This window comes from Penicillium subrubescens, assembly GCF_028828155.1.
Source record: "Penicillium subrubescens strain IBT 31985 chromosome Unknown utg000002l_segment0_segment0, whole genome shotgun sequence".
Taxonomy (NCBI): domain Eukaryota; kingdom Fungi; phylum Ascomycota; class Eurotiomycetes; order Eurotiales; family Aspergillaceae; genus Penicillium; species Penicillium subrubescens.
Genome location: NW_026643152.1, coordinates 6,993,557 through 7,007,426, shown reverse-complemented (window position 1 = coordinate 7,007,426; position 13,870 = coordinate 6,993,557). Strand labels below are relative to the sequence as shown.

Below are 13,870 nucleotides of genomic sequence, written 5' to 3'. Positions count from 1 at the left end.
TGGGTTCGGTTGAATTCACCGGTGCATTTCTGGCGTGTCTACATATGAGCGGATGGACGTTCTACTTTCATTTAAGTAGTCTCAGCGGGTTGGTTTCAAATCGCTGTTCTAGTACTTTTTTCCATTATATGAACACATTGAATTTATGATACTTTTTCAGAATATTTGTGATTTGTAAACGTGAAATTCGTGTAGGTTCGCCACCCTGGACTGGCTTGTAATGTCGTCAGGGGTGTTTTGTGGAAATAAGGTTGATCCCGCCTCGGGAAGTGATCCCCGGTGGACCTGGAATCCATATGTTGCTAAAGTATGGGAGTTTGTATGATACATGACTAGAAATTATGCAAAGACTCAGGGAGGGATGATACCTATCAAAAAGGGCTTAGCGCTGTGGTGCGAGTAGCCTGGCAAGCAGCCTTGGCCCAGTAATAATTACCGAAATCAAGCTAAGGATCCTTCCAGTATTGCCTCTTTCACTGGCCCAAGCCATTCTTCCTTTTGCCCAACTTCCTCTTGTCTCATCAACTACATTGTCTCCATGTCTCTTGTACAGCTACCGGATGAACTTCTATGTATGATCGGTGGATATTCAAGCTGCTACAGAGACGTTCGGGCTCTCGTCTTATCAAATCGTCGATTCAATAGGATATTCAAAGCTATCCTCGTCGTATCCAGTGTGAAGGATTGTCACGGATCGCTGTTATTCTGTGCAGTGAAAAGTGGAGATATTTGCCTCGTACGGGAAATTCTGAAACAGCTATTGGGAATCAACAAAAAGCGAGAAGAAACGGCTTCTATGGAAGAAAGTCCTATAACAAACACCCGAGACAATACCGACGAAGAAGATGCAGCAGCTCGAGGCTGGGATGGAACGCTTCACTGGGATCTCCAACAACATCTGCTCTACAAAGAAGGACATCGAGTCCGTGACATCCTATTGGCCCAGCGTGCCTTTCTCGCTGCCGTCTCAACTGGACTAAAGGAACTCGTCAACTGTTTTCTTGATTGCGAAGCGGTGGCGGGATTTGAATTTCCTTTTAATGGGAAAAAATATCCACTACCTGTTGCTCTCGCGATGAGACACGGCTATGGTGAGATATTCGATTTACTTATCAAGCACAAGGCCCGTACATGTGGCGGAGATGAGTGTCCCATTGTGGAGGCCGTCAAATATCACCGTCTTTACGAGGTTCGCGTCTTGGTTAGACTTGGCGTATGCGTACACTGGGACGAAGCGCTTTCCTTTGCGTTAAATAATCGGCCAATATTTGATCTTATGGTGGAAAACGGGGTTGAAATCAAAAAGTATGGTCATATGGCTCTACATGGAGCTATTACTGAAGGGAAGAAAGACTGGGTTGAGTTCCTCATCTCCGAAGGTGCTGACCCCAACCTCAGCCTACCAACGGAAAGCGTTATTGAAGGCGGAGAAAAGAACTATAGCTCTATCTACTATGCTATACTTCATGGTCATTTGGATGTATGCAAATTTTTGATTAAGCATGGCGTACAACCTGAGGAGGATGATCTTGAACTGGCGCGGGAGAAGGGATACGATGAAATTGTGGGTATTCTTTCTGGATTTTCCTATTTAGATGTGCCTGAAAAGGAGGAGCTCATAACAAGGTGGATAAATACCCATCAGAGTAATTAGACGCCAGTAGCTGAAACGGACAAAAGAGTTGTGCTTTGGATTCCTACTTTTCTGGCTGTGTTGACTTGCACCACTGAAATACATAGTCTGAAATCATTCCTGCCTGGCTACAACTAAGCAACGACGGGTTGCCAATTTATCAAGTCTACCTGCTTGAAACAGCTGGTCAGACGAAACCTCTGTTATTTTACTTCACCGGCGAGGTAGATATCGAGTTAAGACTAGCCGTTTTTGGCTATGAATTTACCGATATGTAGTTTTGGGGTATAAAGTTTGCCATGTGCGAACTTAAGACTGATGACCCAAAGCGTATTTTTGGGAGTGCCAAGGTACCTACCTTATCCATGCCCATGGGCCTGCAAGTAACCTCGGCCGACGCACTTATCTCGGGGAGAGTGGTAGCATCCCCGCTACTTGAATCTGCATTAAAGGAACAGTAAGGAGACCAATGCGTTTTGCAAAGGGTATAGTTCACTCAATCCAATATGGGGACACCTAAGCGAGTCTCTGCTGCATACGGTCCGTCCTACCCTACCCATTCTAAGAACCAATCACGGACATGCTGACAAGACCTTGGCGGCGAACCTAGCTTAAGATTGCCTAGTCAAAGTGACCACTTCAAGTTGAGTACATTATCCAGTTGATTGCTTTCCCCGCATCTGCACGCTTTCCATTTTCAGCCAATAAAATTTCTCGCTGAATTGAAACTGCATGATGTGGGTCATGGGTGTGCAGCTGCGCTGCAGCTTGAAATAACAATGCTCGGGCGTATATAACCGAAGGCTTGCTCCCATTTCACGATTGGGAACGTGCAAATTTGGAATTCTGTTCTTTTCACCGGACATCGCAAACCACCATGGCTGGTTTGGTAGCTTGGGGAGTCGGGGGACTTTTGATTTATTTTTTAACCAAAGCCGTCTACCGACTATATTTCCACCCACTGAGGCATATTCCAGGGCCGAAATTGGCAGCCCTCAGCAGCGCTTATGAGTTCTACTTTAACGTGGTTAAACGGGGGACATTTATATGGCATTTGGAAGGATTGCATGAAACCTATGGCAGGTGGTCCGGACTAGCTCATTTGGACTATGCTGTTCAAAGCTCATTCTTGGATAGGTCCCATTGTTCGCGTTAGCCCGCGCGAGGTTCACATCAAGGATCCCGATTATTATGACGAGATCTATGCATCCGCTGGCCGAAGGCGAGAAAAGGACGCTGCCGCAGTCGGCCGATTTGATCTCGATGGCTCATCCTTCGCCAGTGTTTCACCCGAGACCCATCGGCAACGCCGAGCACCAGTAGAGAAATTCTTCTCGAAAGCAGCAATTACAAGAACCGAGAGCACGATTCAGTTTTGTCTTCACAAACTCGTCCAGCATCTTGAGGGTGCCTACCATTCGCACAAGGTGATTTCTCTAGATGCAGGCTTCTCAGCGTTGACTTCGGATATCATCCACCAATATGTGTTTGGATTCAACAGTGGGAATCTGGACCAGGAAGATTTTAATGAAAACATCAGAGATGGGATCAGTGGATTATTCCGAATGGGACACATTGCATTTTTCTTTCCAATCGTACAAACCATTTTGAACGTACTGCCTCTGTCTGTGGTGAAGATGATCAATCCATACGCCTTTGCTTTGAAGGACCAGAAGACCGATGTCCACAACCGAGTGGTCAGGTTTCTTTCTGGTGAGAAGGGCGAGTCTGGATCTGTTATTGAAAAGCTATCCAGCCCTGACATGCCGGAACATTTTCGGAGTGCTGATAACCTGACTGATGAGGGCTTTTCGCTGGTGATTGGAGGCACAGAGACAACTGCTAGGTCTCTTTCGCTTGGGATGTACCATTTACTCAGCGAGCCGCATTTACTGAAGAAACTGCGCGAGGAAATACGAGCGGTGATGCCCACGCCCGAGTCTAAGCCTACCTGGAACGAGTTGGAGCAGTTGCCATATTTGGTAAGTACCGCCCATGCGTTTCGCGCGATTGCTGAATCTCTAATTTTTGTTGTACTAGATGGGAGTTGTTCTAGAAACACTACGCCTGTCGACGGGGATTGCGAGTCGCTCGCCACGCAGGGCGCCCACAGAAACGTTGGTATACAAGAACCATACCATTCCAGCAGGTGTCAGTGATCTATTTGTGATCTCTAAACAAGGAAAAATGCTGACAATCCGATACCAGAGTCTTATCAGCCAAACGAACTACTTTGTCCTTATGGATCCAAACATATTTCCCGATCCTCATGCCTTTGATCCCGAAAGATGGACCCGGGCTGCAGCAAAGGGTGAGCGATTGGATCGGTACCTTGTGAATTTCTCCAAAGGAAGTCGTATCTGTCTGGGCATGAAGTAAGTACACTAATGATCTACTGACCTCTGGCTCTTTTTGGATAATACGTGCTGACACATGGGATGAAAGCCTTGCCTACGCTGAACTATATCTTGCTATAGCGACTCTGATTCGTCGATTCGATCTCGAGCTGTTCAAGACTACAATAAAGAATATCGAGTTTGCGCGGGACTTTGGAACCCCGTTCCCGGATGAAGGAAATTATAGCATTCGAGTACTGGTGAAGGGTATTGTTAAAGAGTGAACTGGGGATCGATTGAGATTACCTAGTTGAGGACATGTTAGTGGCCAATGACCACGGCCCTGATATCGCGTGGCAGATGCCGGCATTTCGAGTCCCCACTGAAGGAAAACGTTCATTGGTTAGATCGTTTAGCTAGCCAATGAAGTCTTTTTCAAGAAGCTCATAGAATTTAAGGCGCCCACCTTAAGTGGAGTAAACACTTAGAGGTGCGTCACACAAACCCCGCTTATCTCCGAAAGCTTGCGGTTGTATAATCTGGCGACCTTCCAAGGGAAGGCGCGACTGTGACGTGGGACTTATCCTGATAACTCCCCCTTCTTGGCTCTGGATAATCTTCCCTTCTTCAACTTCCCTCCTGTCACCTTCACCATCTCCCCCAAAATCAAAATGCCCTCCGATGCGCAAGCCAAGGCTGCTCTGGCTCTCATCAAGGACGACGAGTCCAAGGTGTTGGGCCTGAGTGTGGGCAATCACAAGAACATCCAGCCAGGCCAATTCGTTCCTCGCGCGGGTTTGTATTTCTCTCCCTCAAGATTTCAGTCACCATCTACTCACCACCTCACAGACGCCCAGTCCCCTCCCAAGATCTTCTTCGCCGGCCTCGACTCGAGCAAGACCTATCTCGTGGTCAGCCTCGACATCGATGCTCCCTTCCCATCATTCGATTTCCTGGGACCCATTCTGCACTGGATCCAGCCTGGAGTGAAGACCACCGAGTCTGGCAACCTTGACACCACTGCTCCGTTCATCGCCAACTACATCGGTCCTGCGCCACCTCCTGGTAGCTCGCCTCACCGCTACATCTTCTTCCTATACGAAGAGCCGGCTGATTTCGATGCGAAGGAGCATGCTCCTGTCAATGGCCAGAAGTTGGGCAACATGAGTCGCATGCGCTACGACTTTGATACCTGGGCCAAGAAAATCAACCTCGGCTCTGTCGTGGCCTTCAACTACTTCACCAGCAACTAGGGAAATGCGGACCCAATGATACAGGGTGCAGGGAAGTCTTGGATGATTCACGGTTTATGGTCCCCCACTGGATGTCTTGTTGCGCTTTGCGAGTGGAGGAATCAAATTCAATATTTGCTCCAACGAATCTTTCTTTGCTTGCCAGTGAACCGTAGTTTTCATTTTCACGTATGATTTCCTGAAATGACCGTCATTTACACACTGTAATCGTTTTCCCCGTGGGAATACTCCAGGTAGCAGTAGACACCTGAGGTAGTCAGCGAGTTTTATTTGCTAGAAATAGCAATCATTTCTCTTGCCGCTAGAGTGAGTGCCTGATCAGGTTCATAACCACCGGAAGATACTGGAAGCTGCGCCTATTGCTATTTAAGCTCCCATTTATATCCATTCACCTTGACGTTGCTGGTTGCTACCCCAGACTTCAGCAAATCGTCAGACACGGGTTGACTCTCTTCCTCCACCTCTGATTCAGTTCGCCAGGTTGGTCTTCCTTCTCTGACCTCTCTCGCCTCCAGGGACTCACAACTGTCAACCATCAAGCCTGAACTTCAGAAGAAGACTGACCTCCTTGGAACTAGCGCCACCGCGAACATCAAAAATGACGCCAACCTCATTCGCCGGGGTTATCGTCGCGGCTAGCGGCAACATACCGGGTCAGACACATGGTGCGTGGAATTTGAATACCCAAGGGTGGATTGACGGTTGCAATAATGTTATGGATGCCACTAACGGTTTGCAGACTCCATCCAACGCATGGTCGAGGAATGTGGTGCGAGGTTCGAAAAACTCAAAGTGAGCGACTGCACACATCTCATCACCACCAAGAGAAGTGTGCAAAATGCAACCAGGAAAGGTAAGTACGAGCTGTTGCAGGCTTTTCTGCTAATACTGACCACACTCTTGTATAGTTGATGCGGCCCACAAGGTTGTACACTGCAATGTCGTCGGCATAGAATGGCTGGTCGATTCCGTGCAGAACAAAAAACCGGTCAGCACGGATGGCTACCTCCTCAAGCCGACGCCAGACAATGTTCCAGGGGGCTCACAGCTCACCCAAAGCTCTCCGGATAAACCCAAGAGCAACAAGCATAAGCTTGCGGCGGACACCCACACGATTGAAGAGCCACCCAAAGTGCAGAGAAACAATCTGCACGTCCATCGGGAACAATTGGTGTTCCTCGTGGATGATCATTTTCAAACTCGTGGTGAGTAATGCTCATATATACAAGAAGCTACACAAATCATTGACCAAATTTAGCTAACATTGTTTCTGATCAGGAGAAGAAGTCGCCGTTTGGATGGATGAGCATGGTGTACGCTGGGATGCGTTGCTAATCAGCAATCTGATCAAGCGTCCATCATCTCAGTTGAACGCGTACACACCGGAATACAGCGTTCTGATCCACCGTCTCCAAATCTTGTACATTTTCAAGACCGACAGGTATTACACGTGGTTCAGGCTAGTGGATGACAAGACCGAGGAGGGAGAACTGTACGGCAACGGCGATCTCATGTCAGCAGTCGTCGAATTCAAGAGGCTGTTCAAGAGAAAGGCCTCGCTGGGTTGGGAGGACCGCTACTTGTTACCTCAAACTCTGCCATGGCACTTTCCAGATGAAACCCGGTGCCTCTTTATTCAACCCCCAACCGAGGATGAACAGCAGACCATTGCCCAAGGACACGAGAAATCAAAGGACATGATCAAGATCCCTGATGCAATCATGGGTTTAATAAAGCTACTTTTCGGCCACACTAACAAAATGCAAACTCAGTATCTCTTCAACGAGATAGCTAACTGCCGTATCAAGGCGATCGGTAATATTCAGCTCGGGGAAGATGCCTTGCGAACCGCAATTGCCCTTCTGGATAAGCTCGGCCATGCCTTGACTGACCATGCCTTGACTGACCATGCCTTGACTGACCATGAGAAAAGAAAGGCTCTACGAAGCTCGCTCAGTCCACATTCCACGCTTGGTCGGGCTAAGTATCTGAAGCAATGTTATTTCGGCTTGCTGGGGATCGTCAACCGCTCAATCACAGAATCACTAGCTACAGACCAAGACTGGCTTAAGCGGGAGCGTGAGGACGTCCATCTTCTGCTGAAGTTGCGCATCGCAATAGAAAGAGCCCATCTTCTTTACAACAACCCCCTCGCCCCACTGTCGCAACAGGCATTTCAAACTCTAGAACTGGCCGAAATTAAGAAAGGTATGTATCCTCCCATTTGTACATTGAGCTTGAACGGGCTTACTAATTTCATATAGTTCGGAAGGGCACCAAAGAGTACAAGGGCCTGTATGACTATCTTCAATCGTCAGTCGGGTCACTTCATACGGTTCAGTACAAGGTAAGCATTCCACAGGAGCCTTTTTTTATTCAAAAATATTGATATCAGAATGCCAGGAGGTCATCAACATTTTTCGGATCGAACGTCGCGGGGAATCTGAGCGCTACCACAAATGGAGAGCAGCAAACGGCGACAAAATCGGTCAACGATATTTGCTTTGGCATGGCTCCGCATGTGAAAAGTTCATCGGTATCCTGAGCCAAGGATTGAGAGCCAATCTCTTCGAGAAGAGCGCCGGTGGAATGTTTGGCGCCGGCATTTATTTCGCTGATATGTCGGGCAAGGCTGCCCGATACTGCCGTGGCCCGGCCAACATGGCACTCATGCTTCTTTGCGAAGTTGAGATCGGCCACGATCCACTGATCCTCGAAGACTGTGACCGCAATGCCGCATCTACCCTGCACAAGGAGGGAAAAATCGCTGTCATGGCTCACGGTCGCTCAAACCACATAGGATGGAATAACGCGAAAAAGCTTCATCGGCGCCTAGACGGTGTCTGGATGCCCGATGTCGCGCTACCAAGGGAGCATCGGGCGTCAAAGACTCTGGCATACAATGAGTACGTGGTCTACAACCCGGCTCAGGTCCAGCAGCGATACCTTTTCCATCTGAAGACCGGTTGAACCAGGTTTGACTCTTTTTCTGGGACGAAAGCTTCTTCTTTTTAAGACGGACAAAAGACAAAAAAAATCTCTTTTGAAATATAAAGACGAGCATAGCATCAGCAGCAAGCATAGGATGGTTTTCTTGATTTCCTTTACCTATACCAATGGAACTCGTCATCCCTGAACATGAATCGCCTTTGCGTAAAATCCTCTTGAGTAGGCACCATCGACGGCAATTACATGGCGCAGAGCAGTCTGCCTGCACACAACTTTACCGTATATCAACATAAGCGTTGCGCTTTGATCACAACCCTCCATTGTTGAGATATGCATATGGGGCCAAAGAAATGGATGATGGTATACACCATGAATGTTCCCCATGACCTAATCGCCCCCTCCCATTGTTATTTGAGGAACGCAAATTGATAACAATGGATGAACACAGAGTACGGAATCCTTCCTTGCGCCCTCATTGCTGCGCATCCATTGGTCTCTTTGTAGCTTTGCTCTGAAGTAGCCGGATATTCCCTTCAAGTAAGATGTATAACCCCGACAAGATCTTATAAAAACTATGAAATCTTCTTCCCGCTGGAACAATTTCTCCTTTCCTCTTCGTCTATCATAAGTCTTTGCAAGTGCGATTCTCAATTCGGCCAACTGGTTACGTGCCTTCCACTTGAGAACATGTGCCGCAAGAACTGGTCAGGGCTGGTGATATCAGCGAGTGGAAAAATTCCTGACTACAATCATGGTTGGTTGACTAGCTAGAGAACCTTTTTTTGAGGCGCTGACATGATTTATCTTTGGCAGAGGAAATCCAAGCAATGGTTGAAAAATGCGGCGCAGAATTCGAAAAGATGAATATCAGCAAGTGTACACATCTCATCACCACCCCTGGGTGCTACCATAGCGAGGAGGCCCCAAGCAAAAGTCAGTAACTGTGAAGACTGTGAACACTGCGTCAATATTGATCCATTATCTGTATACATTAGTCTCGGAGGCTCAGAAAAAGTCCAACTGCGACATTGTCTCAATTGACTGGTTGTTGGCGTCTGTCAAGCAGAAGAAACCTCTCAACACGAAAGGATTCCTGATCAGTGCGCTTGGCGGAAAGCGCCTAGTATCAACCTCCACTAGCACCACGCCAAAATCTAGTCCCAAACGCAAGCTGAGCTCCGACGAAAGCGACGACCACAGCCGGCGCACAAAGAGTACAACTGCTAGGGTCTTAGCCAATCTTGGCAAGCTTTCTGCTATGGTTGATAAAGCGAGCCAAACAAATGGTTAGTAAGTGCCTTGTACTAGCCGAGTAGATACCGATTTTTCGACTTGGCAGCATTTAACCTAATACTTGATTAGACACAAAAAATCTTGCAGTCTGGATCAACGACAGTGATAGGATCTGGGATGCCACGTTGGTGGAAACAATCTCGACTTTAAACAACCCCACAAACCCGAAGATGACATCGGCCAAGATCATTCGTATTCAACTGGTCGTTGACATTCAAACAAACAAGTACGATACCTGCATTCGTGAGACCACTTTAACCCGGCAGCACCCCCAGGGCCCCAGCAACCCCACATGCGTCACACGTACAGTTGACAGCAAAGGTGATGGCCATTTATCACGAGCAATTACGGAATTCGAAACCGCTTTTGAGCGGCTCACTGGTCTCACTTGGAGTGCACGTCTGGCACGGCCGAAAGAATCCAAAGCTATCTTTATCCCTTTCGAGAACAGGGATGCTCAGATAAAGGTTGGCTCCACGGTTGCTGATGTTCTGTGCAATTTGTGACGCCAGGACCCTTACTCGCCCTTAAACGTGCCATATTGCCGGTATATCCCAACCGGCTCCTGGATAACAAGGAGCTATTCACTGACCATTCCATCAAAACCGCAATTTCCATGTTGGATATGATTTCTGAAGCGCAGTATCTCGCCCAAGGTGATGATGGTGTCTTCCAAAGCCTTGAAACCAGCCTGACTCAGTCCTTCATTGAGCTGTTTGGGCGAGATGACGCCCCCTTGCCTGACAAGATCGAATCGGTTGGTGAGACACGCAGACTGATTGAAGACCTGGGAGACTTCAAAGCAATTGAAGGTGCCCCAATCACACCAGACAAGCTGAATCCACCACTGTTGCGCCATGTCTTCAGCCTGTTGAAACTGGCCGCATTGACCCCAGGTATTTCTCTTCTCTCCTCCTATAACGTGCCCAGGAGGTTGGCTCGGGAGCTAATTTAACCAGTGGATAAAACCACCGACGAGTACAACCTTCTCGCTGGATACTTCAAAAACAGCTACTTTGCACACCCTGTCACCGTAGGTTTCCCTGAATATTACTGTAGCTGTTTTCACCCTACTCGACTGACTCTCACGTATGGTATCCAGCTGTCGAATATCTTCCGACTTGAACGTCGAGGGGAAGCCGAACAATTTTCCTCTTGTGTCCAAAAAATTCGCCCAAGTAAACGCCGTCTCCTTTGGCACGGCTCACCCGTTTTGAATTTTGCGAGTATCCTACGACAAGGTCTTACCATAGGCCCTACTCAAGGAATATTCTTTGCAGACCGTTCAGGAAAGTCACTGGGCTATTGTAGAGCTAATCGAGGAGAAGACGCATTCGTGCTCTTATGCGAGGTTGAGCTCGGCCAACAGAGCCCCTGGCACCACGGAGGTGGGGGGTCAACCTCCAATTCGTATACGATCCGAGGTCAATCTCACGCAAATTGGTCTGACGCAGCATGTGTGCATCCTGACTTAAAAGGTGCCAAGATCCCTGCTGTGCACTCAATTCCCGATGTTTTCAAGCGCGGGAAAGAGTACATCGTCTTAAATCCGGCTCAGATACGCCACCGATACATATTTCACATCAAACTGAAATAAGTCAAACTTTCTTTTTGGCATTGCGTCCGGTGTTCCCTCAGGATGTTTTCACTCTTCTGTTTTGTTCTTTTGGAGGTTCTTAATGGGTCTAAAATGTACCCCTGGGGGATGAGGGAACAGATATTAGACGGCAAAGTTTGGCTTCGAGCATTAAGACAGCATTTATTTTGGGAAACTACTACTACTTTCATCGGTCATATTTCAGGGCCTTGAAAGTCTCTCATTAGGTAGTAATCATTGACCTCGTTTCACAGCAAACTTCGGTTTGATCCTTTCTTATCTTCAGGCAGTTCTAAAAAGAAACAGCTCGTGGATCCTTCAACCTCTCACCGAACCTGCGCTACACTAGAGATAGAAACTAAGCTATGGTCTAAGATGAGTAGCAGAGAATAGCAACTTTTACTCAATGCATCTTCTCCATTCAATCAACAATATCAACCGGTTCTAAAATCCAAAATTCCGAAAGCGGTTCAAAAACATTCTCTCCAAAATCTGCTGACGAGCATGACCTTACTAACAAATATTATATTCTTGACTTTCAGTATTTGAACTTCATTTTTCTGCATAGAACCTTTGTCGTTAACAATCTCTCGAGTAGACAGCGTTGACGGCGTATGTCTTTCTGATACAGGCGTCAATGGGTCTGCCTGCCCCTTTACCACATATTGGCATACGCGTTGCGCATCAATGATAGCCCGTCATTGTCGCCACGTGGGTATGAAAGCCCACGATGATTCTATAGTCTGAATAACGAGTGTTGGATATAGATCCCTTCTCATTCAATGCGTTTATTTGTTTATAGTCACCGTAGAGTTGTGGGAAACATCCTTCCCAGTAACTGCTCAGTAGCTCAACTAATATATTTCAGTGTCAAGAATTGACAGCGATGACAAGTCCGCTGAGCAAGTCAATGACAACATTCTGATCAAATTCTCCACACTCTCCGCTATGGTAGACAAGGCAAGCTACAAGGCAGAAGATGGTAATTGCCGTCTACTATCTCATGATGTTCTGATGTTAGCCCGTGTTCCTTAACATTTTCAGGGATATGAGAAAGGCTTGCGGCCCTCAAAGATGAGGAGGGCATACTTTGGGATGCCACAATGGTTGACGACCCTTCAGCGTTGAATGAAACCCCAGAGAAGGAGTGGAGGGGATCCTTTGCGGGAATAACTCGGATTCAAGTGATTGTTGACACCGAGAAGAACAAATATCATACTCTGATAGGCTATACCTCCCTGGACCACAGACGTGATTGTTCACGCTCGGAGGATCGTCATCTGGAAGTCGCCACTGCTATTTCGAAGCGAAATTCAAGTTGTTCACTGGCCTACCCTGGAGTCAATGCACCGATCCGCCCAACGGCAAGAAGGCAATCTTCATTCAATCTGAGAACAAGGCAGATCAGAGCCACGAGGACCTTCCGTTGGCAGTGTGTGATGCTCTGAAGAAGTTTGTGAATTTAGACAACTTGCGACGTGTCGAAGCTTCTCTGCTGGACCGCCAACTCAGCCCACTCTTACAAATGAGGGCAACTTCCACCAAGCATTCCGTGCAGACTGCTTCTGCTCTCTTGAGGAGAATTTCTGAAGTCCAAAGCCAGCCTCAGAATGACAATTGCGATGCCCAAAGCCTTGAGACAAAATTAATTGAGTGCTTTCTGAGACTATTTTGGCCAGCTGGCAAGCTTGCGCCCCCTGGCAACGTATGCATCAGTGATTCACGCAAATCAATCGATTGTCTGCTGGAATTCAGGTTAATTGAAGAAAAGCTGAAAAGATTCGGAAAGCTCATAGCTCCTCTGTTGCGTCACATTTATGCCTTGCTGGACCTGACCAAAATGTCCCCAGGTATGCCCTTTCTTGATTCACCGAGAGTTCATTTAGAATTTATTGATGAATATGTCTGTGATACTAATTGCCGTGTCAATAGTGAAGGAAGACACAAGTGAGTACCAGGGCATTGTTGTGTACTTTAAGAAGAGCTATGGTGATCAGTACAGTAACCTTATCACACGAAGTTCCCATTTCCCTTGCAAGTTCAACCCTATGTAATTCTCTTGCTCCATGATTGTCTCTCACCTGCAATGTACAGCTCCAAAATGTCTTCCAAATCGAGCACCCAGGGGAAGCTCAGCAATTCTCTTAGTGGAGCGATGACCACAAATCCGTTCTGAGTGAACGTCGTCTTCTCTGGCACGGTTCACGTGCTTCCCAATTTCCAGGAATTCTGCGCAATGGTCTTCGCCCCGACAACTGCACAAAGGGCACACCCGGGATATCATTTACGGATACGACAAAGAGGGCAACCGGAGACTGTCTCGCTGGCTCTGGACAAAAGGCGTTTTTGTTGTTATGCGAGGTTGAGCTCGGCAAGGAATGTGGGCCCTCAGATTGCAACAACAGTGCAGGGGACGGCAACCACCGCATCGTTGAAAACCCAAATGGCATCAAATATCAGTCATGGCGTGATGGCGAATTCGTACATGAGCTAAAAGGCGCCAAACTCCCCGATTTCCGCCTTCGGTCGCCTTCCGGAAGCCCAGAACCTGAACCGACGCCCTCCAAGAAGTATGTCATCACGGATCCAGCACAGATTCGCCAACGATACCTATTCCACTTCATGTTTAATTGAGCCGACTAACTTCCTACATGAGACTGATACCAGACTGCGATATTTCTTTTCGGGGTTTAGTTTGTTTTGATTGCAGAGCAGATTGTTTAGGCTTTGGGGAACGCAATACCTTATGGCAGACTTCATGGCAGGCGGGAGAAGGAGTTGATTAGTTAGATTACACAATATGGATTCA

At 47.5% G+C, this 13,870-nt stretch overlaps 6 protein-coding genes across 6 annotated transcripts; all 6 read left to right on the top strand.

The window, feature by feature from the left end:
- Positions 1-796: 796 nt before the first annotated feature.
- N7473_003855 (ankyrin repeat protein) lies at positions 797-1,654 on the top strand (the record flags this gene model as incomplete). Its single annotated transcript, XM_057149795.1, has 1 exon — positions 797-1,654. One exon carries the CDS (start codon positions 797-799, stop codon positions 1,652-1,654), a length of 858 nt encoding a protein of 285 aa, XP_057013449.1.
- A 1,088-nt stretch (positions 1,655-2,742) lies between these two features.
- Positions 2,743-4,253, top strand: N7473_003854 (cytochrome P450; the record flags this gene model as incomplete). The annotated part of the gene is made up of 4 exons (XM_057149794.1): positions 2,743-3,615; positions 3,674-3,784; positions 3,842-4,008; positions 4,079-4,253. 4 exons carry the CDS (start codon positions 2,743-2,745, stop codon positions 4,251-4,253), a joined length of 1,326 nt encoding a protein of 441 aa, XP_057013448.1.
- A 387-nt stretch (positions 4,254-4,640) lies between these two features.
- On the top strand, positions 4,641-5,222 carry N7473_003853 (YbhB/YbcL family Raf kinase inhibitor-like protein; the record flags this gene model as incomplete). Its single annotated transcript, XM_057149793.1, has 2 exons — positions 4,641-4,764; positions 4,819-5,222. 2 exons carry the CDS (start codon positions 4,641-4,643, stop codon positions 5,220-5,222), a joined length of 528 nt encoding a protein of 175 aa, XP_057013447.1.
- Positions 5,223-5,820: 598 nt separating this feature from the next.
- On the top strand, positions 5,821-8,192 carry N7473_003852 (uncharacterized protein; the record flags this gene model as incomplete). The annotated part of the gene is made up of 6 exons (XM_057149792.1): positions 5,821-5,887; positions 5,962-6,075; positions 6,131-6,427; positions 6,501-7,430; positions 7,487-7,569; positions 7,626-8,192. 6 exons carry the CDS (start codon positions 5,821-5,823, stop codon positions 8,190-8,192), a joined length of 2,058 nt encoding a protein of 685 aa, XP_057013446.1.
- An 806-nt stretch (positions 8,193-8,998) lies between these two features.
- Positions 8,999-11,061, top strand: N7473_003851 (uncharacterized protein; the record flags this gene model as incomplete). The annotated part of the gene is made up of 6 exons (XM_057149791.1): positions 8,999-9,047; positions 9,110-9,457; positions 9,534-9,931; positions 10,108-10,360; positions 10,424-10,497; positions 10,567-11,061. 6 exons carry the CDS (start codon positions 8,999-9,001, stop codon positions 11,059-11,061), a joined length of 1,617 nt encoding a protein of 538 aa, XP_057013445.1.
- A 687-nt stretch (positions 11,062-11,748) lies between these two features.
- On the top strand, positions 11,749-13,695 carry N7473_003850 (uncharacterized protein; the record flags this gene model as incomplete). Its single annotated transcript, XM_057149790.1, has 6 exons — positions 11,749-11,776; positions 11,930-12,043; positions 12,115-12,312; positions 12,369-12,911; positions 12,994-13,062; positions 13,286-13,695. The coding sequence occupies 6 exons, from the start codon at positions 11,749-11,751 to the stop codon at positions 13,693-13,695; spliced, it is 1,362 nt and encodes a 453-aa protein (XP_057013444.1).
- Positions 13,696-13,870: the final 175 nt, after the last annotated feature.